This window comes from Bombyx mandarina, chromosome 05, assembly GCF_030267445.1.
Source record: "Bombyx mandarina strain Sakado chromosome 05, ASM3026744v2".
NCBI lineage: Eukaryota > Metazoa > Arthropoda > Insecta > Lepidoptera > Bombycidae > Bombyx > Bombyx mandarina.
This window is the reverse complement of record NC_143212.1, coordinates 17475789-17499202: the sequence shown is the minus strand read 5'-3', so window position 1 is coordinate 17499202 and position 23414 is coordinate 17475789. Positions and strand designations below refer to the sequence as shown.

At 36.4% G+C, this 23414-nt stretch overlaps 4 protein-coding genes across 4 annotated transcripts; 3 read left to right on the top strand and 1 right to left on the bottom strand.

Annotated features, from left to right (window-relative positions):
• Positions 1 to 8269: 8269 nt before the first annotated feature.
• Positions 8270 to 10658, bottom strand: SsRbeta (signal sequence receptor beta). The gene is made up of 3 exons (XM_028184636.2): positions 10484 to 10658; positions 9957 to 10333; positions 8270 to 8791 (listed from the first exon to the last, which is right to left on the bottom strand). The coding sequence occupies exons 2-3, from the start codon at positions 10326 to 10328 to the stop codon at positions 8591 to 8593; spliced, it is 573 nt and encodes a 190-aa protein (XP_028040437.1). The 5' UTR covers positions 10329 to 10333; positions 10484 to 10658; the 3' UTR covers positions 8270 to 8590.
• A 208-nt stretch (positions 10659 to 10866) lies between these two features.
• LOC114250677 (protein POLR1D-like) lies at positions 10867 to 12193 on the top strand. The gene is made up of 2 exons (XM_028184638.2): positions 10867 to 11107; positions 11272 to 12193. Exons 1-2 carry the CDS (start codon positions 11040 to 11042, stop codon positions 11519 to 11521), a joined length of 318 nt encoding a protein of 105 aa, XP_028040439.1. The 5' UTR covers positions 10867 to 11039; the 3' UTR covers positions 11522 to 12193.
• On the top strand, positions 11377 to 16625 carry Zw10 (Zeste-white 10 kinetochore protein). Its single transcript, XM_089727952.1, has 5 exons — positions 11377 to 13020; positions 13661 to 13867; positions 14132 to 14261; positions 14403 to 14544; positions 16372 to 16625. Exons 1-5 carry the CDS (start codon positions 11523 to 11525, stop codon positions 16585 to 16587), a joined length of 2193 nt encoding a protein of 730 aa, XP_089584078.1. The 5' UTR covers positions 11377 to 11522; the 3' UTR covers positions 16588 to 16625.
• Positions 16626 to 17801: 1176 nt separating this feature from the next.
• On the top strand, positions 17802 to 23057 carry LOC114250704 (RCC1-like G exchanging factor-like protein). The gene is made up of 7 exons (XM_028184685.2): positions 17802 to 18084; positions 18752 to 18927; positions 19792 to 19983; positions 20140 to 20342; positions 20726 to 20898; positions 21291 to 21455; positions 22673 to 23057. Exons 1-7 carry the CDS (start codon positions 17970 to 17972, stop codon positions 23008 to 23010), a joined length of 1362 nt encoding a protein of 453 aa, XP_028040486.2. The 5' UTR covers positions 17802 to 17969; the 3' UTR covers positions 23011 to 23057.
• Positions 23058 to 23414: the final 357 nt, after the last annotated feature.

Below are 23414 nucleotides of genomic sequence, written 5' to 3'. Positions count from 1 at the left end.
CGGGAATGGAATATTTCCACTGTTCCTGTCATATTAAAATCTTTTTAATTGAAAACTCCTTGGTTTTAAAAATCGAATACCATTTATTTATTTAAAAAAAGATTCTCGGTCTTGTCACGAGGTTTTGTCAAACTTGTTTAGTCGTTGAGAAAATGGAATTGACTCGAGAAAATTCAAGAGCGATGATTTATTATGACTTTCGAAGTGGTTTAACACAAAAACAGTGTGTTGACCGGATGATTTCTGCATTTGGTGATGAAGCCCCATCCAAAACCACAATTTATCGCTGGTTTGCTGAGTTTCAACGTGGACGTGTCAAGCTCAGTGATGATCCCCGTCAAGGTCGTCCAAAAACTGCAGTCACCCAAGAAAACCGTGATGCTGTGCGTAAGCTGATTGAGGAAGATCGACATGTGCCATACCGCGAAATTCAGGCAACTTTAGACATTGGCATGAGTCAAATACAAATAATCTTGCATGAACAATTAGGTGTAAAAAAAGTTGTTTTCCCGATGGATACCGCATTCGCTCTGTGAAGAGCAAAAAGCGGCTCGCGTTACTCGGTGCGTCAGAACTCGAAAGATTCCACGCAGGATCCTCAAATGCTGTATACAACATTGGATCAGGTGACGAATCCTGGATATACGCGTACGAACCCGAAAAAAAAAACCAGTCACGAGTTTGGGTGTTTGAAAATGAGTTAAAGCCAACAAAAATTGTTCGTTCACGGAGTGTTGCAAAAAAAATGGTGGCCACGTTTGTCTCCAAAACCGGCCATGTTATGACTATTCCTCTTGAGGGACAAAGAACGGTTAATGCAGAATGGTTTGCTAGCATTTTTTTGCCACAGGTCGTTTCTGAACTCCGTAAAGAGAACTGCAACCGCCGCATCATCCTCCATCACGACAATACGAGTTCTCACACCACGCACAGAACAAAAGAGTTTTTAGAGCAAAAAAACATAGAATTATTAGACCATCCGCCGTACAGCCCCGACCTAAGCCCTAATAATTTCTATACTTTCCCTAAAATAAAGAATAAATTGCGTGGACAGAGATTTTTATCACCTGAAGAAGCTGTGGACGCCTACAAAACGGCCATTTTGGAGACCCCAACTTCCGAATGGAATGGTTGCTTCAATGATTGGTTCCATCGTATGGAAAAATGTGTCAAATTTTGCGGAGAATACTTCGAAAAGCAATAAATACATTTTTAAATAGTAATGTTGTGTCACTTCGTTAATTCCCGAAATTTTCAGTGCCGCCCTCGTATGGGTGGATGAGCTCACGGCCCACCTGGTATTAAGTGGTTATCGGAGCCGATAGACATCTAATACACGTTATTCACCATCGTGGAAGTCAATCGTGAACATTTGTTAAGTACGAATTTCAGTAGAAAAATTGGTACTTGCCAGCGGGATTCGAACACTGTTGCATCGCAAGATACGAATGCACCGGACGTTTTATCCTTTAGGCCACGACGACTTTAAATTGTTTTAATCCATGCGCGTCCATTAATTATGTTAAAGATAAAACTATAATAGTCAATAGTTGTAGTTTATATTAGAAGCTCAATGAAAGTGCAGAATGCTAATATTTTTTATAAATTATGCATACTTAATATATTAAATCAATAAAAAGAACATTACACACACAATCACGTATTTGACACTCACACTCTTACACACACTTATGAAGTCGTCGTGGCCCAAAGGATAAGACGTCCGGTGCATTCGTATGTACCGATGCACCGGTGTTCGAATCTCGCCGGCGGTTACCAATTTTTCTTATGAAATACGTACTCAACAAATGTTCACGATTGACTTCCACGGTGAAGAAATAACATCGTGTAATAAAAATCGAACCCGCAAAATTATAATTTGCGTAATTACTGGTGGTAGGATCTTTTGTGAGTCCGGACGGGTAGGTACCATCACCCTGCCTATTTCTGCCGTGAAGCAGTAATGCGTTTCGGTTTGAAGGGCGGGGCAGCCATTGTAACTGTACTGAGACCTTAGAACTTATATCTCGAGGTGGGTGGTGCATTTACGTTGTAGATGTCTATGGGCTCCAGTAACCACTTAACACCAGGTGGGCTGTGAGCTCGTCCATTCATCTAGGCAATAAAAATAAATAAAAAAGTAGGTAATTCAACGTACTGTTAAGTGTAGTATTTAAAAAGTTTTGGTAACTTAAGTTTTTTCTTAATAGTACTAATTTCCATATTCAGCCATAAGTTGCGTTTATTGTGAAATTATTGACCACACTGAATAAGCTTGTCCATTGGAGGTTAAAACGACAAATTAACTTTTATGGCGATAAGCGCGTTAATAAATAATACTTAATATTAAAAAAAGCTTATTCCTATTCAATTATAAGTTTAGCACGTAGAAAACTTTAGAATTAATAGCTGTGTAATTAAATTATTTATTCAGTCTTCAGCATCGCTAAATGAAAGAGATAATAACTAGATCATAATCTTATAAACACTATTATTTAGCGGGTTTTTGCAACAATTAGCACATTTCACGATGTCCTGATATATTTGTGCTGTTGCATGCACCATGATCATAGGCAGGCAGAAAATTGTGGGTAGGATGTTATTTGCAGACAAATCTGTCTACCCTCTTTCTTGCCAGTTCTTGGGTGTTGCCAATACAACTCAATGTTCATGTACCTCTAGATTTTATTTGTTATTAGGATATGATTATTAATTGCTTTGCTTTGCTAATTGAGTAATATATAAATACTATCTGGCGCACAGAAATTTTTATTCTAAGCTGTAACATCATTAGTTTAATGAATAACGCAGAGTGCTTCTAATATTTAAAAAAAAACTTATTTGTAACTTTAAAAAGACTAGAAATTTATTTTCGTTGTTATAATTTAATTTTAATGTTGGTCAGTTTGTGAACAAGATGCCACCCGCAGTCTCAATCACAGTAGGTACGTTGAAACGTATTATTTTCAAAATAAATTAAACATAACGAGTGCTAAGATGACCTACCTCTACATTACTAAACTACATTAAATATAAAGAAATGGTGTATATTTTAAAAGTAGTTCCACCATCCAAGCCTCTCTGTCCGGTGCCGTGGATCGTGCCGAGGAGACTGCAGGTAAGACATGAACAAAACAAACGGTGACTAATCGGTTTTAAAGCTCATGAGTTCATTATCATAATATTTTGCACTACAGATTATACTAGTAGTTTGATAATAATTTCAATATATAAATTCTCGTGATGATGCCCGGTTTTAAGTAGGTCTAATAGATCAATGAACTATTGCCGAACCCATGTATATACGTCACAATATGAATTCCGCCGGTCATCGTTCTTGTCGAATCGGTCGTTTGCGACGAAGGGCTCGGCAAGTAAATTAACCCACAGACACAGCCTACTGAGTTTCTCTCCGGAACTTCTCAGTAGATCGCGTTTCCGATCCGGTGGTAGATTTTGCGAAGCACGTTCTTGCTAGGGTTCGTGTTAGCAACATCGTCAGGTTTGAGCCCCGTGAGCTCACCTACTAGTTAAGGTTACGCTAATATTATGGTCTCTGGACCATCAGTTTAGGTAGGTTAAAATTTAGGCATTTATATCTATTTTCATTATAAATTATGCGCGGTGACTCAATCCGTCTTATTATTAATAATATACACACCTAGAATATATAAAACCGCGCCTGTATGAGCTAATATGGGTGACAAGGGCAAAATGTATCTTGGCTGCAGGTTTTACGTCTTCAATAACATCGTCACTATAATTTTACTAAATAGACTTGGATTATTAACAAATACTAGTTCAATTGATTTAAGTTTTTTTCATTTCTTCATTCATTTGTAAAACAAAGTCAAAAGTGATTTAAAAATGCAACATCGAAGTGAAGGTTTTTTTATGATTGAAAGATTAATGGTGGCCCGAGGTCTTTCCAGTTTCATCAGGACAGGTGGGCAAAGGCTCAGCTAGGAGGGGTGGGATTTGCTAACGACTGCCCGAGCGCCACCGAAGGAGACCTAACAACTCAAGAGCAATTGCTTCGCAAATGAATCGAAGTGAAGTGCTTCTGGCCTAATGAATAGGAGGTGTATTATAGGACCGAGCGGGCTAGTTTCTCAATCCTGTCTATTTCTGCCACGAAGCTTATAAATTATTATAGACACTGTACAATAAAATGCTTTAAAATTGTATGATAATATTAATGAACCCATACTAGGGATGAATAAGAACACGTTATTTTATAATGTTTCTAAAAATGTGCCACATCGCTTTTTTTTTCTATTGCCCGTGTAGGCTGACGAGCATACGGCCCACCTGATGGTGAGCGGTTACCGTCACCCATGGATTTCAGCAATGCCAGGGGCAGAGCCAAGCCGATGCCTACCTAATTCAAATAACTTTAGATAAATTCACAACTATTGCTTTTTTACTATCTACTTAGCTGCACGAGCGCCATTTTACATATTGTGCTACGATTACAATCGTATGGTATTTAATTTAAAGCTTTATCAAAGAAATCATAACATCATAATAATATAATCTAGCTAAAAATATTTTTAGGTACGATTTAATCTTGCGTTTTTTATTACTGTTACGCCGGTAACAGTAACGCCATCTATCGCCGAATAGTCGAACGAATACCGAAGGATCTAGTAGCATATAGAACGCTCGGGAAGTACAACGCCATCTATTGTCAGATAGCGGAAACATAATACTCGAAATGTGTGGAATATTCTCGATAATTCTAGGAATGTGGTATCGGCTATAAAAGCGTTGCAGAGATGGCACGCAGTCAGTCAGTAATCGGAACTACTCGAAGCGAAACAGCTAACGGATCACCTGAAGCGAAGCGGAAGAAGCGAATTGAGAGTTTTAAAGTGTTTCTTGAGTGTTTTAGCTGTTCTAGGTACTAATACAGTGGTAACTTGTAATTCGATAGAATTTTTTATTTATCCCGAACCCCAGCGCGTAACATTACTATATAATTTTCGACATTGCGAATATTTTACAGTCTTCGTGATCAACGGACGACTCCTCGCAGATTAGCCGTAAAAGCTGTATTAATTATCTCTGCGACTAACGAAAACCGAGGAAATTTGTTTTCTTTTTTTTTTTTCTTTTTTTTTTTTTTTCCTACCTAAGCTGATAGCCCTAGCGGCTATGTCAGCGTAACCCTAACTTTAGTAGGTGAGCTCACGGGGCTCAAACCTGACGATGTTGCTAACACGAACCCTAGCAAGAGCCGTGCTTCGCAGAATCTACCACCGGATCGGAAACGCGACCCACTGAGAAGATCCGGCGAGAAACTCAGTGGGCTGTGTCTGAGAGTTAATTTACTCGTCGAGCCCTTCGTCGCAAGCGACGGGTTCGGCGAGAACGGTGACCGGTGCTTGAAGTACCTAAAAGCACCGTCAGTGGATCGGGAGGATCCGAGATGACGTGAAGAAAAAAAAAAAAAAAAAAACTAACAAACATCATATTATCTCTCTGTTGACATGGTGGTGATGTCAAGCCTTCCATTGTTCTTCTCTCCTACATTATTTTCTGTTCTACATGTCGTCGGAAACTTTTCACTCTGCAGTATACAAATAAATATTCCCCATTTAATTAGTGTATCTAATAAATTAAAACAATTTACTGTTATCTACGTTGACAATTAATGCAAACAACTTAGGCAAAGAGGTTAAGAGATGAGTCATTTTAAATACCGATGCATGTATGTATTCAGATAATTAGTCAACTAGTCCAAAATATAAACAACAGGTGGAAAATAATGAATGTTTATAAATTCAATTTAAATTAGTTTTAAAACTAATATACGATTTTATCACACATTTATAATTTAAAATTTCTGACGTTTCAAATGCTTTCCACGACTGTATTACATGCGAAAACCTAAGAAAATACTGACCGTCTTTTTTTGAAACGACTGTTATCTGAAAATTATTGATGGATATTGAAGGATGGCGTGGACGTTTCAATGTAAAGAGTAAAAACTACTGTGAAGCACCAGTGAAGGATAGAAAGAAATAGCTGTTGGATATAAGCAATGTCCATTGTTTGACCAGACTGATGGTTGGATATATGCTATGTGTCTGTGTGAGTGCAGTTGAAACAGCGCCCCTAGCGGCAAACGTACGCAAACGATCCCATCCCATACAAATATGAGCTAACTTTTACGCTATCGAGAACGTTAAAAAACTCGCACTAAGCACACTGAAGTCTGTGAGGAATTTGCATTGATTGTTGGGAGCATGGATTTCGGAAACATATATGGCATAGCTAAAATCACAATGATGCTTCACTACACCATAATGAGTTGGAAACTTTGCATAGCCGTGAACGTTATGTAAATTTATTCATCTTCCTTGATCAATAATTAATTAAGTATAGAACTTGTCAGGCCATAAAATTAAATGATATTAAATAATTTACGATACGAATAGGTACCTAATTGAATTATTGTTCACTCGATGTTCCATACGATTGATAGAGATAGGTATAATATTAGGTTGTATGGGGTATTCACATTTTACTCCATTGAATTTTAATTTAAAAATTACTTCATAAAGGATAAAGGTATATTTTATTTTATTTAAAATCTCAGAGTATGCATAAAGGCGCTGCGTTGATTAAAATAAATAAAAATTCGGTTTCTTCACGTTACAGTAAGCATTTGTTTTTTTATTATCTATATTATTTTATTAAATTTTAAATTTATTCATTAATTTAATGTAAGAAATTAAAAATATGACAGATTCGAACGTACTTATTAGATCGTAACAGAGTCCGTAAATTTTCGTCTCGCAGAATATATTCAACCATATTCAACCTTACTGGTGGTAGGACCTCTTGTGAGTCCGCGCGGGTAAGTACCACCGCCCTGCCTATTTCTGCCGTGAAGCAGTAATGCGATTCGGTTTGAAGGGTGGGGCAGCCGTTGTAACTATATTTGAGACCTTAGAACTGATATCTCAAGGTAGGTGGCGCATTTACGTCGTAGATGTCTATGGGCTCCAGTAACCATTTAACACCAGGTGGGCTGTGAGCTCGTCCAACCATCTAAGCAATAAATAAATAAAAATCTATTCCTATTCGCTGGTAGCTTACTCCAACCACGTCCGGACGGATAGGTGAGCTCATGGGCTCAACCTGAGAGAATTTGCTAACAGTATTCAGTATATTTTATGTTGTACATCTCCAAACGCGCGCGTGGGATTCTTTTCGTAGCTTCATGCACTTTTTTGCCTACTTATCCTGTGAACCTCGAGAGGATAGATAAGGTTCACCGAGCGTATAGGCAGGTTCACGAGTCTCAGCCTGGCGGTTTTGCTAACATTAGCCTTAGCAAGGGCAGTGCTTTGCTGAATCTACCACCGAATCGGATTCACGACCCAATGAGAGCATCCGACAAGAACACAGTGGCCTGTGACTCCATGTGTTTTTAGACTTAATATGATTTACAAATGTGCCGTGTAATATCTAGAAACTTAGTCATTTTATTTATTTATTTTCAATCTCTATATATAAAAATGAATTGCTGTTCGTTGGTCTCGCTAAAACTCGAGAAAGGCTGGACCGATTTGGCTAATTTTGGTTTTGAATTAATCGTGGAAGTCCAGAGAAGGTTTAAAAGGTAGATAAATATGAAAATTCTCGGAATTAAATAAAGTTTAGGTCTTTTATTTATCGATTGAGGCACTATGAAGTCTGCCGGGTCAGCTAGTTTTCAATGAAAATCATGGTATCACAGCAATTTTGTAATCGTAATTTTTCTACGCATTCCTTATCGTTTTTAACTTTAGTTTTTAAGATTAAAATTTAGGTACATGTCGGAAGTGTTTCAACTAATAACGAGTCATGCGTTCGTTTGTAGGGTTCTACTTACTCCACAGACGTTATTAATGTTGTGAGCGTTTTGTGCGGAATTGCTACCGCGACGGAATTCGCATTCCATAACTATTCGTGTTTTTTCGTGTCCATATTGAGGCAAAAGATACAAATCTAGTGAAAATAAAATAATAATCAATAAACAAATTACTAAATTGGAAAATAATTCCATATTTTTAAAATAAAATTTATTTTCAGCCACATACATTACGTTCCAAATGGCTAATTTTGTAAAACGGCAACTTCATAGGTAAATTATTATTAATACAATTTAAGCATGGAATATACGACGGTTAGAACGCGAGTCTACATTACACAGGTTATTTTAAAAGCGTGGGCAACACTTTATACTAAATAATACCAAATTAATAAAAATATCAAATGTAAAAGATTCGTTTTTATTGTTCTTTATAAATTATATTAACAATTAAGAGATGTTCGTGAGCGACATAATAATGGAACATGAACTTTTGTTGCTGACCTTTCATTTAAAATCGTTGTTGTACATTTACACAATCACATGAAAAAGATAACTTCGGCAGTCGGGTAACAACTTTTTTTTTATATACAAAAACAAAGAATATATTTAAATCTATTAAAGTCTATGGCTGTTATTAAAACATTGTTCAACCAAAAATACACGATTTAAAATTGAAACGTTAGCAACACAGACCTAACTAATTACATTACAATAAAAACTTAACTAGTGTCCCTTTTTGGGTTTTGAAAGCTTCTCATATTTGCTCTTTGATGAGTACCAGAGGCCAAATGGAATGGCTAGGGACGGGAGGGTCATAACTGCGAATGCCGCCCAATCGAGGATATGCGAGGAGAACTTTCTATCATAATCTTTGAAGGCTACGATGGCTCCCTCTCCTGGAGCACTGCTGATCGAATATTGGACCTGTAATTAGAGGAGTACAATACAGTTTTTTTTATATAATAAATATAAAAATAATTGTCTTGGTTCGAAATTATATGGATTACTTTAATTCTAATAACTATTTTGTTAAGATATACAGGGCCACTCATGAGATTGTGACTGTGATTAAATATTGTGGTACAAAGCCATACCTAAGTTAGTGTATAAATTTCAGTTATGTGACTTATGTTTTATTCTCTAGGTCAAGCATTTTATCTAAGTTATCTAAGTTAATGATAAAAAGCATAAACTTGAATTTCTATCCCACACAGAAAGTATGCGAACAGATCACAGGCCAGTGCACAATAATAGAGACTTTTTCTTCTATTTCAAGTTATTATGTGTACTGATTTAATAATACTTTATAAGTATTCTGTATGATGTACATTAATTCGGAAAAGAGCAAGCCCACAAGCTTCTTGCTGATACTTCTTATTGATTGAATAGGATTTTTAATTGATGATAAAGTCACATATAATGAGTGTCTTACTTTCCAAATTTAAACATGATAATTTTGCAACATAAATAAGGCAGGAAGGTACTACTCACTTGTAGAAAGGTACAAAATTCACTAAATATAATTGTGGTGATTTTAGTGCACCAGTATAATACTCAAAGAAAACTGATGTCCTTTCTCCAATGTACCTTTTAGATACCTTTCATGACACCTACTAGATAAATGGTGTTATAATAGGACCACAAACATGTAGCTAATAGCCTTGACTACACCAAGATTGAGCCCACAGATAAGTAACTGTGCATTCATATTGAGTAATATGTCTATACCGGAGTTTCAGTTGTGGAGCAGGTACCAAATTTTCTAAGCACATGCTTACTCAATTACATATCTAGGAATGATTTCAACAATGAAGAACCACATTCATTTCCAAATTCAATGTAATCAAAGCCAAACCCTTTTGTTTCTAGTACTACTGTGAGCTCTCATTGGTGCCACCACATTCTAAATTACAAGCAACCAAGCTTTAAAAATAGAAATGTAGGCTTTAAATACATTTAAGTTTACAGCCTCATGCCTATGGTGGGTGAATGGATTCACTATATATAAAATTCCAGTAATCTGATAACACTAGGTTGGGAGATTTTTAGCTACAAAATGTAAAAGAATAATAGAAAGAAAAAAACTCACGTCTGTGGCGTCTTCGCTGGCTTTGTATGTGACTTCCGCCGAGCTGAAGTTGAAATAGCCGTACTTATTGGACCGGACAGTCACTACATGGGATACATTAGTTTGAGGTGCAATCCTATCGATTTCCGCGGTCAGTTGTCCGCCTACTACAGTAAACACGTCCGGATGGAAGCCGTTGTCCACGAGTTTCACTTCAACAGCCGGTGCGCTCCCAACATTGAACAATGTGTATTTTACTAGTATATCCATATTCTCTACTAGATATTTGTTTAGCACTTGTTTTGACACTAGTAGTCTTGCTAGCACGGGTTCATCATCCGCAGACACTGCGGCAGCGATGAAGAGTACAAAATATAACAGTTTCGCTGCCATTCTATCTGAAAATTGCAATAATTCAGTGAGATTGTTGTCTTCCGAGTTTTGCGGATATCTGTTTATTAATGAATAACAATGTAATGGATATGTATTAAATAAGAAACATTCCAGATATCTCAATATTTTTTTTTTGTATATTTCATTTATCTTACCTTAGTTTGGATTAATTAATAAATATTCTAGTGAAGGATCGACGATCAGTTACAATCGCCAGCTGACAGAAAAAGTACGTGGCTGACGTTTCACTCCACGCGTTCAAAATCATTGCCAGATTTTACAATTGTACAGTTATGTTGCGTTCAGTCTTCAAAGTTACTTTCTTTTTTTCTGTAACAGTTGTATTCTCGTAATATGAATTGCAAGAAACCTCTACTAAAATTAATCATCAATTCGAATTTACTGAATAGTTTTATGTTTTAAATCCGTAATTGAAAACATCTTAGTACTGGATAAAAATTGACTTCAATAGAGAACGGAAAACGGAAATAATGCACTGGAACATTTCAACATTTTCAACCTATGTAACTCAATAGCAGTCTACTCTATGTTTCTCAATCAAGGTTGTCAAATGGTAATGTACGTGTTTTGTTTTCTTGGGAGTAGAGGATTTTTAAAATGGATTTTCAAGGGATATCTTAGCTTTTAATAAGCGGACAGAGTTTGATTTTAACTATCGCCTTAAATAAAACTGTAATTTGTATAAAAATTATGACAGATAAAGAAGATGTCGACAATAAACCTGAAAATGTTCCTTTAGATGACGAAGCCCTAGAGAAGTACGTATTTCTATGTAGGTAAATAGTGTTGCATCAATCGATAATCCATTATTAATGGATAGCAGTGCGAATATTAATATGAAATGAATTTCTTCACTGTCTGGTTTTATTGATCGGCTAGTAAACAATGGCACATCGAACTACTGGATTCCTTATGTTTTCAGGTTGGCTGTTGAAGAACTAATACGAGAAGCTGTTCAAGGCGCCGCTAGAGCTGAAATCGTTGGTCCGTCAGGTTGGGTTAAAGCCCCTCCTCAAAAAACCAACAAACGTTTTCTGGTGAATACCATAAGAAATGCAGTAGGATCCAATAAATATCATTTTAAGAGCCACCGCCGCTCTCATAAGTCTCCAACAAGAGAGAGACGTTCTGAATCTTCTATTCACAAAGATAAGTCAAAAAGAAAACGTTAAAATGGAGAGTTATGATATAGAAGAAGTTTTAAAAAAAATATTTGATTGTAGTGAAACAAACTGGAAACCAGCTGACAAAATACCCCTTCTAACCAAAGAAATAGAACTGTTAAAAATAGATTTAAAATCTTATTTGGAAACTTGTGAGTATAATGTAGATTCAGTTTTGGAGGAGAGTAAAATATTGTTTGTGGATAGTAAAGCTGTTGTTGATGAACTTGAAAAATGCAAGAAGGAAATAGAAGAGCACACAATGGCAGAAGTCCTCAAATCCATCGAAACCCATGACCAGATCACGAAAGAGTTGCAGCATGTTAATTTTGCACTGAACATTGTGTATGATGTTGGACAGTGTGGTAAACTTGTGAAGCAATTTGAAGAAGGAAGACAGGCACAAAGTTACACACGTGCTGTGGAGGCTGTGTATGATTTACTCCAATATATAGAGCTACCTGCTGAAGGTTTCAAATATTTAGATATATATGCTAACACAAAACATACAGCTCAACTTATACTGGATAAACTCCTGCAAGACCTGTATACAGAATGGACAAGACTTGTGTCATGGAATACTAAAGTCAGCTCAAAGAAATCAGTAGTTAAAATTACTTTAAAAATTGAAGATACACCATTTGTTATTGATGTGATAAGAGCATTGGATAAAAATAAAAATTTGAAAGAAAAAGTTAGTGAGTTCTCTCAGTTCTTGTATAAAGAAGTTCTACAGCCAATCATTTATAATGACTGTATAGTTTTCCCGGAAACTGAAGAGCTATTGACAGTAACAATAAATTACAAGCAAAATTATAAGCCTCCTTATGATCAAGTTATAGCCAACTTTAGGTTACTTTTCCATCACTTGAGTTCCAAATTGAAATTTGAATATGATAAGAATTGTAGTATTATGAAGTTGATTGGGAATGAAATTAGCGGACCGTTCAGTGAGCTGATCATGAAAGACTGTTTCATAGACACAATCCCAAATAATATTATAGATCTACAAACATATGGTAAAATTACTTCAGAGATAGAAAAATTTCAGCATTTCCTTTTCATTGTAAAGTTCTTTACAGAAGATATATCTATATTAAAATATATAGAAGATATAGATATCTTATTCTCAAAGAAATCTAGTGATCACTTCTTGAAGACAGCTAGAGACATAATGCTGAAAGACCTAAGTGTTTGTATGTCTATTGGTGTTGAGAATATTCCTGATGAGGAAGAATCAAGTGATGATTATGGAAAGGCAGCTGAAGCCTTGAGAATACTTGAAAAGACAATACCAAAGAGTTTATTCTACTTTCCGAGGTGTATGATATCAAAAACAGCTCAAGAGCTTCTAGATTTGATTTATGTCATAATGGAGCAAGCTGTGCAGTGTTCTGATGTAGTTTGTAAGAAATTATATCAGACCACCAGGTTAATATTTGAGCTCTATGATGCAGTGATGCCATATCATCATGAAAAATACTTGCAGACTATTCCTCAGTATGTTGGTAAGATGATAATAAAAACTACATTACACTCTATTATTATTTTTTATTTTTTTATTATTTTTTTATTTTATTGCTTACATGGATGGACGAGCTCACAGCCCACCTGGTCTTTAGTGGTTACTGGAGCCCATAGACATCTACAACGTAAATGCGCCACCCACCTCGAGATATAAGTTCTAAGGTCTCAGTATAGTTACAACGGCTACCCCATCCTTCGAACCGAAACGCATTACTGCTTCACGGCGGAAATAGGCCGGGTGGTGGTACCTACCCGTGCGGACTCACAAGAGGTCCTACCACCAGTGATTACGCAAATTATAATTTTGCGGGTTTGGTTTTTATTACACGATGTTATATCTTCACCGTGGAAGTCAATCGTGAACATTTGTTGAGTACGTATTTCATTAGAAAAATTGGTACCCGCCTGCGGGATTCGAACACCGGTGCATCACTTCAACACGAATGCAACGGACGTCTTATCCTTTAGGCCACGACGACTTCAAAATTTATTATTTATTATGACTATTACCTTTACCAACGTATGCTTTTTCTATAAATAATCTGTTTGTATGCTGACTAGCATTTTAATCACATAAAGAGCATTTCAGAAAGAGTATAAATATATAATTAATTTCAACAGCATTATTCCACAACAACTGTATGTATCTTGCACACAATATGATGACCTTTGGTGATAAGTGGTTAACATTGATGGAGGGTCGAGACATCGATTATCCCATTGGCTTTGTTGATTTGGTTCAGAAGTTACGGGAACTGGGTTACAAGCACCTTACAATACATCTGCAGCAGCAGAGGAAACAAATCTTGGATAACATACGTTCTTCAGGTGAGTAATAACTTGCGCTGAATCTAGTTTAGTACATTTATATAATATATGCTAGTACAATTATGATACATTTCAAACACAGCAAATGCTATGAATAGCAATACCTCATTTAATAAATATGACACAACATGACTGATAGTGAAAGATTTTAAATTGGTGTTTTTGTGCTTTCTCAACAGTTTGTGGTTTGTGGGTATCTCTTCATTGCTTTTGCAGAAATATAACAACATTTGTTGAACTTTATCAGAAAATATTATTTTAAAGATCTCAACTGCATGGTGGTCAAAGAAGTGTTAGGCTCCAATGCTGAGGCCGCTATCCGCCAGTGCTTGCGGCAACTACAGCTTTTGAAAAATGTGTGGATAGGAGTGTTCCCTATCAATGTCTTCACAAGGTACAGTCAGTCATTGTAATTTTTTATTGCATAGGTATTACAAGTTAATGAGTCCTAGTTAGTATAATAAAAAAGTAAAAGAGGTTGGTTAACATGCGCACAGCCTGCTTAGACTTTTTGCTTATAATCTTCTGATTCAAGGTTGATGGCGACCCTAGTCAACATGTTCATCGAGGAACTCATTCACCGAGTGTGCACCGTCGAGGACATCTCAATGGAGATGGCGACACAGCTGACCGAGATATATACATTAGTAGTGCAAAAGGCACCACAATTGTTCCAGGTAACTAACATTAAATCAATTTGGGACTTGCAAATGTTATTAATTTTGATTGGAGACAAGCTAACTTTCACTTAATTTGTCTTTAAAATAAAATTTGTTATAAGGTGAGCGCTTTGAAGACTGACAGCTGGACAGTTAGTTACATATCAAGAATTTTGTAAATTTAAATTTAATCATTTCTCTTTAAGTTAACTCCAGCAATTGATATTCTGCCTAAAATAGTGTTCTAGTTCAGGGCTGACCAGGCAAAAGACGCATGTTTTATTCAGGAAATAGTATTGAATATATATACATAGTTTGGTTAATAGAATTGTTCGTCAACATATATAATCAATATTTGGTATAATTTATCTTTATTCTTGTAACATTCCATTCTGATAACATCATTTTTAAGTGAAGCTATCTTTTACTAATATGAGTCGTCTATTATCAAAGGTGGCAATCTGTGCATTTGGACAAAAAATGTTATTGATATGTCAATACAGATTGATTTGAATATAATTGTCTCCTTCAAAGAATACGGTTCAAAACCTGCATTAAATAAAGGTTAATACTTAACCTGTTATTTATCTAAGATGTCGTTCAGAAGAGTTTTGTGACTGCCAATGGAATACAAAGTCAATAATTCGTTTTTCTGATTTACCAGTAATTGTCCAAAAGTCACATTGCCGGCTTTGATACTAGTCGACTCATATGTAGTATTTATTTTTTCTGCAACCCTCTTCTAGCTTTTGTAGTCAATTTAATTAGCCCGCAAAGAAATCTAGTTTAGACAGCCCTGTTCTAGTTAATTACATTATTACTTTGAATGTTTCAATGTTCAAGTTTGTTTAAATTTTTCGCTTGCAAGATGATATAGGCGATATTTGGTTAAGTAAGTTATAGAAATAAAGTCAAATTCCTTGTTGTATTTTGCTGTTGAGGAACATTCGTACACAGAACAACTGTGCACCATTACATCAAGAGCTGATATGCTATTTGGTTTAAGCGACTTTGCAGCTTTACAGAACAGCCATTTAGAGTTTAAAATTTGGGTAAAATATCGAAATAAAAACACTTCTTCAGCTATTTGAATGAAGTAAACTTAATTGAAGTTCAATTAAAAACATCGGACTGTTAATGCTAAAACCAACAAAGATAAATGTCGCGTATTTAGCGAAATCTCGCTTAAACCAAATAGTCTTTCACCCCCTTGAAATATGGTGTAACGATCCTCCCAAAAATTTGTTGCGATGAGCACGGTCGCATCTGTAATCATCGTTTAAGTGCGCAAACCAAGCGCGATCGGGGGTTGTGATTCGCGCCTCTTCTCTCCGCCAGATCCCCTTCGTTAATATTTTTTTATTTTATTGCTTAGATAGGTGGACGAGTAAACAGCCCACCTGGTGTTAAGTGGTTACTGGAACCCATAGACATCTACAACGTAAATGCGCCACCCACCTTCAGTTAAAAGTCCTAAGGTCTCAGTATAGTTACAACGGCTACCCCACCCTTCAAACCGAAACGCATCACTGCTTCAGGGCAGAAATAGGCATGGCGGTGGTACCTATCCGTGCGGACTCACAAGAGGTCCTACCACTAGTAAAAAATCGACGCAATTACATTATTTTCCTAACTGTATAGATTGTAAAACTGTGACAATAGTGTTTATTGACTTATGGATACAGCTTATAATTTTAGTAAACAAGTATAGCACTTGAACTACAGTATTTATGATGAGATCTCGATTTCCGAGTGGTGAAACTCATAAAAATTGTCCAAAATACCTAAAAATATTTGATTCTGAAATTTGTTTTATCAGAATTTAACTTTCTGCGTACTTTTTAGAGTCCAACAGACATAGAAACTCACGTCAAATCCTGGATAAAGCTGCAGGAGCTAATCTTTGTCCTTGGAGGGTCTCTGAAGGATATCGACAACCACTGGAAGGATGGTACCGGTCCCTTGGCGGTCCACTTCAGAACCGAAGAGTTACGGAATCTAATTAAGGCTCTCTTCCAGAATACTCAGATTCGAGCCAACTTGCTGTCTAAAATAAAGTAAAATGTAACTATTGTCTTTAAATATAGGATTCAAAGGGGCGCGGTGGTTTTATTTTTGATGATTCGGCTTCTCAATTTTTTTTCCTACCTAATCTTTGGTAGCCTAAGGGGCGATTCCAACTACGCACGGTTTGTTAGGTGAGCTCACGTGCTCAACGTGGGAGGACTGCTAACCCTAGCCCTAGCACCTGAAGCTAGCACCGGATCGGAATCGAGAATATCCGGCGAAACTTTGTTGTGTTTAAGGGCTGTGTCCATGTTTCACATCGAACTCTTCGACGAGAACGGTGATCGGTGCTTGTAGTGCAGAGACTATACAGCGCTATACAAAAACTAATAAATCAATATGTTATTGTAGGTTCTGGCTGCTTACAGCCAGAACTCTTAAGCTGGTTTGTCTGATAAATATTACGTATATTATCTATGGTTTGATGGTTCAAAAACAAAAGTCGGACTTTTGGGCGGGAACGCGGGGAGTGAAGTTGTGTGATTTCTTTTATTTTGTGTTTCTTCAGGTTTAAATTTTTATTTTATTTATTGCTTAGATGGGTGGACGAGCTCACAGCCCACCTGGTGTTAAGTGGTTACTGGAGCCCATAGACATCTATAACGTAAATGCGCCACCCACCTTGAGATATAAGTTCTAAGATCTCAAGTATAGTTACAACGGCTGCCCCACCCTTCAAATGCGTAATAACGGTGGTTTATTAACTGTTTAATATCTGTGAAATGCACAAATGTGGGAAAATGAAACATAGCCGCTGGACGTAACTTCTCGGGATCCTCCAAAAAGTCCTCTGAAAAAATCTCAGTAAATGACCACCATTAATGAGAATATTTTTCATCCCATATCATCTCATCTCATTTCATTTAATTTCATTCCAGTTCTCGAATATATTAAGTGTATAATCTATGTTCCAGTTGATTGATGTCTCAGATTAATCATTTTCAATTCATTTCATTTCACTCCATTTTTCATAAAAATAAGAATATAAATTACTAGCGACCCGCCCTCGCTTCGCTTCGGAAACATTAAAACACACATGAAACAAAAAAATAAAAAATATTTTTTTTTTTTTAAAAAGTAGCCTATGTTCATCAGGGACAATGTCGGCTTCTAATGGAAAAAAAATTCTTCAAATCGGTCCAGTAGTTTCGGAGCCTATTCGAAACAAACAAACAAACAAATCTTTCCTCTTTATAATATTAGTATAGAAAATAAGACATGACTTAAAGGTCTTAGCTACCAGGTCATAAATCCCCCATCAAAACAAAAGTCGACAAACATAACCTGAAATAAAAAAGTGCTTTACGTTAAATACACTTGATTAATATAGATACAATTTGTTTTTTGACTGTGGTATGCTTGGAAATTGAATTAATATGTATGCAGCTAAATTTTTAATACAGCGGCGAAGTCCTGTTTTTTTGTTGAATCGAGTTTTCATTACGACTAAGAAGAAAGTTCATGACCCAAGTGAAGAGGAGCTTTTACCAAGTAAATAAATACACAATACATAATTTTTATAATATCGGTTTCCTATTCATCTTTAGATTTTATAACAGCTTCAAGCATAATAAAAAAAAAAAAATTAACTCTGCATTCTAGACTTTTTACAGTCCTTATGCATTATTCAAAAAACTTTTTTTTCAAGTTTTTTATTCTCAATATAAATCGAACATTAATTTTAATGGACCAAAGATAACATTATAAGAAACTTCTCACTATTTAGTTAGGTTATAGGACGTATTAGGGCAGTCGGGACGATCAATAAAAAATATTAAATGTTTTACATAATCCTGAAGTAACAATACTACTGGGGCCCATAAACAGATACCAACATAGAAGTGACTTTTCATTTTGAGATAAAGCTTAGGCAAAATAGATCCGAGTTTTTACTATGAAATGAAGTACATACTATGTATTTCTCTATGTCATAATCTACACTTTACAGTTTTGAAGAAAAAGGGATAGGAAGTTAAATAATGTATGAATTTATTAAAACAACAAATATTTAGCTTACTAAATGAAGAATGATTCCTATTACTACAGTAATACAATCCTATAGGATTGGAGGTTAATTTCATTCTGAATTTAATTAAACAACATGTAAGTTCCTGCTGAGACAGTAAATCGACTTTAAACTGTGTTGTGTGTCCCACAGTATTCCAGTATCCAATAAGCAAAAGTACAGACAGACGAGTCTATGTGTGGGGATTTGCTGAGACAGGTGCTCTGGGTATCCACCTCCCACGTGGCAAGAAAGGGAAAAAAAGTTACAAAAACAACTTCAAACTGGTTTGGCATCCAATGAGGTCTTCTTTTGCAGAGAGATTTGATGTAAGGACTTTTAACTTTAATTTACCAATACTTGTTTAAAAGAAAAATAAACAATTTCTAAAAAGTTTGAGATAATTAAAACTACATTTTCACCATTTAATTTACTGTTTTTATCGTCATATTCTTTCTGAGTTATTGAATACTTTGGTTATTGTAGTCAGTTGTTCATGACAACTGTAAAGTTAGAAACACTTTAAATACTACACATATATTTAAACTTCAGAATGTCTTTAACTTTTTTCATTGCTTAAATAGGTGGACAAGCTCACAGCCCACCAGGCGTTAAGTGGTTAATGAAACCCACAGACATCAACAATGTAAATGCTGCCATCCACCTTGAGATATGAATTTTAATGTCTCTGTTTTTAAAGTAATGTGGCTGCCTTACCTTCGAATTGAAACACATTACTGCTTCACAGCAGAAATAATTTGTTATGTTTATTATTGTGTAGGAATAGGCCTTAGAAAATTCTGGCTGTTATATAGCAGATACCAGTGCTAAATATACAATTAGTGTAATCATATACAATTCTTACCATGACATATGCTTAACATTGCATCCTCTGTCCCTGTCCAGCAACTTAAACTACCTCTAATGGGAGCATTCAATGAAAGTGAAGGATCTGTCAAGTTTCCAGTAGTATATCAGGCCTATAACCTGAACAATATATATTTTACATTGTAACTCCGATCTGGTTACTTGCAAAAATCACTAGACAATAGTATTAATGCTAAGTCTAATTTAGTAGATTTTAAGTATACGCTGTGCACACTAATAAAATTCAATCTATTACATTAGATTTTTATTTTATATTCTTAAATCATGTATAACATTAGCTGAGTAATGAAAAACTGAATTTTCAGATAACAAACATAGCCTGTGGCTATGGTTTCACAGTAGCCTCAATAAAAACTTCAGAGCAGCACAAAGTTTTCGGTACCGGTATCAATACAGATTCCCAAATTGGATACCATTCACCACGACGAAATCATCCTTTGGAACTTCTGCTTAGCTATGCACCTATTTATATACCTTACAAGAGCTTGGAGTGTAAGGTTAGTAATAGTTTTATTTGCCAAAGATTTAGTGGTAGCCAGAGTGGCTCAAACAACAGTTTTGTAGGAATAAAAATAATAAGTATTCAGAAGGAAATGTTAGAGGAAATTAAATAGTAGTAAGCTTATAGAAATGTTTTCATACTCCTATCGTAGATCAAAGCAGTAGCAGCTGGACGTGCTCACACAATAATCCTGACTGACAAAGAAGGTGTCTATACATTAGGTAACAATGCATATGGTCAGTGCGGTAGGAAAGTAAATATCAATGAGGAGTATAAAGGTAGTATGGTGACTCATAACATACAAAAGCTCGGAAAGGAAAACATAGTTGATGTATGCTGCGGACAAGATCATAGGTGAGTTTATTTCAATTGTTAAGTGCTTTGCTTTTAAGAGTTGACATTTTGTATCGAGCAATCTCGTACGTATAACTAATGTATTACTGTTGGTAGGATAGGTATTTGGACACACAAGGTAAGGTTCCACCATTCTGCCCATTTTTGCCATGAACCAGTAATGCGTTTTGGATTGAAGGGTGGAGGAACTGTTGTACTATAAAACTGAGCTATGAATTTCAAATGACTTTAAATATTCCTTCCATTCTTCAATTTTTTTTTAAATTGTATCCTCTATACGTTGAGAATTCATGTCTCAAGCTGTGTCCCGTACAGTATGTTTTATTATACAATGAAATTTGTCTGAATCAAAATTACGCCATCCATAAATTAAAACATTCCAGTCTGTTCATAACAGAGTCTGGTAAAGTGTACGCGTGTGGGTGGGGAGCCGACGGTCAGACCGGACTGGGAAACTATGACAATCGATCCACTCCTACCGCTGTCATAGGCGATATCACCACAGAGAAGATTGTCAAAGTCGCTTCCACTGGAGATTGTGTTTTAGCTTTGAACAGTGAGTTTCAGACAACTTATCAGTATTATATATGACTTAAGATGTAATATGGCTAAAGTAAATGAAATGTGATACTCCTTAATTTAATACGGGTATGTACCACTACCCTGCCTATTTCTGCCGTGAAGCAGTAATGCGTTTCGGTTTGAAGGGTGGGACATCCGTTGTAACTATACTGAGATCTTAGAACTTATATCTCAAGGTGGGTGGCGCGTTTACGTTGTAGATGTCTATGGGCTCCAGTAACCACTTAACACCAGGTGGGCTGTGAGCTCGTCCACCCATCTAAGCAATAAATAAAAAAATCGTAAAAGTTTCAGTTTTAGAAAGAAAAAAAGTATCTTTTGATACGTGTACGCCGGGTATAAAATCTACTCTGTACACGTCTACAGACAAAGGAGAACTGTTCGGTTGGGGCAACTCGGAGTACGGGCAGATCCCGATGGCGACGACACAACACCAAGTCAACACGCCCTACGCGCTCCTCAACTTCACCAGGGGACTCGGCAGGATTGTGGACATCGCGGCGGGAGGATCCTTCTGCATGATCGTTAATGGTTGGAACTATAACATTTCTTTTGAAATTATACTTCTTTAGGCGCGTTATGAAAAATTTATGAGAGTGAAATTTTACGATGCGCGCGCACCGTGACACAAAATTAACCGAATGAAGTTGCCCACTAAATCGCTCATTACAATACGACCGACGTAACTTGGCGAGTCTGAATATAGCCGCAGGTCAACTTTCGCGCATGTACACTCGTAAAAAAATGTGGTATTAGCATTCATTTTTTAGTAATATAAATGACAAAATTATTATTTAATATAATTCATACTAAATATTATTAAATTATTAACGTTAAATATTAATTATTTATTAATTAAAAAAAAAAGAAGTAAATTTAATAAAAATAAAGTATAATTTCTTACGCGCGTACATAAGTACACGCACCCTTTTTAATTCATTGCGGATGTCTGTCTGTCAGAGTATATCGACAGACGAGTTTACGGCCCGCTTTATATTACCGTCGCGCTCGACATATTGAATGAAGAAATCGAGTACTGCTCTCTACACTGTGGTCCTAAACTGGAACGTATGACTGCTTCATAGCAGTAATAGGCAGGATAGTGGTGCTGGGAAAATAACATACATAATTAACAATGAACCGATATTTCTAAGCAAATTGATGTCCATGAACACTAGGTTAATGAACCTAACCTAAACGTCAACCCGCTGAGTTTCTTGTCGGATCTTCTCAGCGGGATGCGATTCCGATCCGGTAGTAGATTCATTCGCGAAGCAGCTACTATTGAGTTGTTAGATCTCTTTCAGAGGCGCTCGGGTAGCTGTTAGCAAATACTATCCCTCCTGGCTGAACCCTTGCTCGCCCGCCTGCCCTGGTAAAACTGGAAAGGCCTCCGGCCCACCAGTAATCTCTCAAACATAAAAAAACTAGGTTAATGTATCAGGTGAGAGAGGTGAGAAGGCAATCTCCTCCCGGTGAAGGTCACAGTGCGACCTGAGAGGATCGATGCTGCGCCGTACGCTACCGTCACTCCAGCACGTTGGGCCCGTGGTCCGCTCCCAACATCTGCGGACCGTTCAGTCCCACATACACAGCGCGCCCTCTAGGCGCGTGGAACTCGTAGGAGGGTCAGCACGGGCCAGAAAAAAAGCTACTGAGAGGGAGACTAGATTAGACTTCGACTAGAGGAACTGAACTTGTTTTATAAAATATTTACTATTTTACTTCCTTTTCAATTTCTTTCACAGACCAAGGAGATGTCTTTGTCTGGGGATTCGGTCTTCTAGGACTTGGACCAAACGTGCAGCATACGGCGACACCTAAACAAATACCACCAACATTGTTTGGCCGAAATGAATTCAACCCTGAGTGTGTGGTTAAAAAAATTTCCTGTGGAATCTCCCATCTCGCAGCTGTCACTAATAATGGTGATCTCTACATGTGGGGCAGGAATAGGCAAGGCTGCCTCGGCTTGGGCAATACAAATGATCAGCATTTTCCCTTAAAAGTGGCGATTGGTGCTCATGTACTTAAAGTGGCTTGCAGTGTGGACCATTCAGTTGCAGTTTGCAAACCGTTTGTTTAGTTAAGACAGTTCTAATTATTAATTTAGCAATAAAATATTTAGTAAAATTCTTTTTGTTTTTATTATATTACTAGCTGACTCGGCAGACTTCGTAGTACCTCAGTCGATAAATATAAGACCTAAGCTTTTGTATAAAATAAACTTAAAACAATCAAAAGGAATCCGTCCGACGAGGGACACATCGAAGGAAAAATAAAATTATTTTTATTTAATTCAGAGCATTTTCATATTTGTCTACCTTTTAAACCTTCTCTGGACTTCCATGAATAATTCAAGACCAAAATTAGCCAAATCGCTCCAGCATTCTCAAGTATTAGCAAGACTAACGAACAGCAATTCATTTTTATATATATAGATTAATCTAAAGTTTTTGAGAGCCCCAACATTTTTTGATAAACTACGAT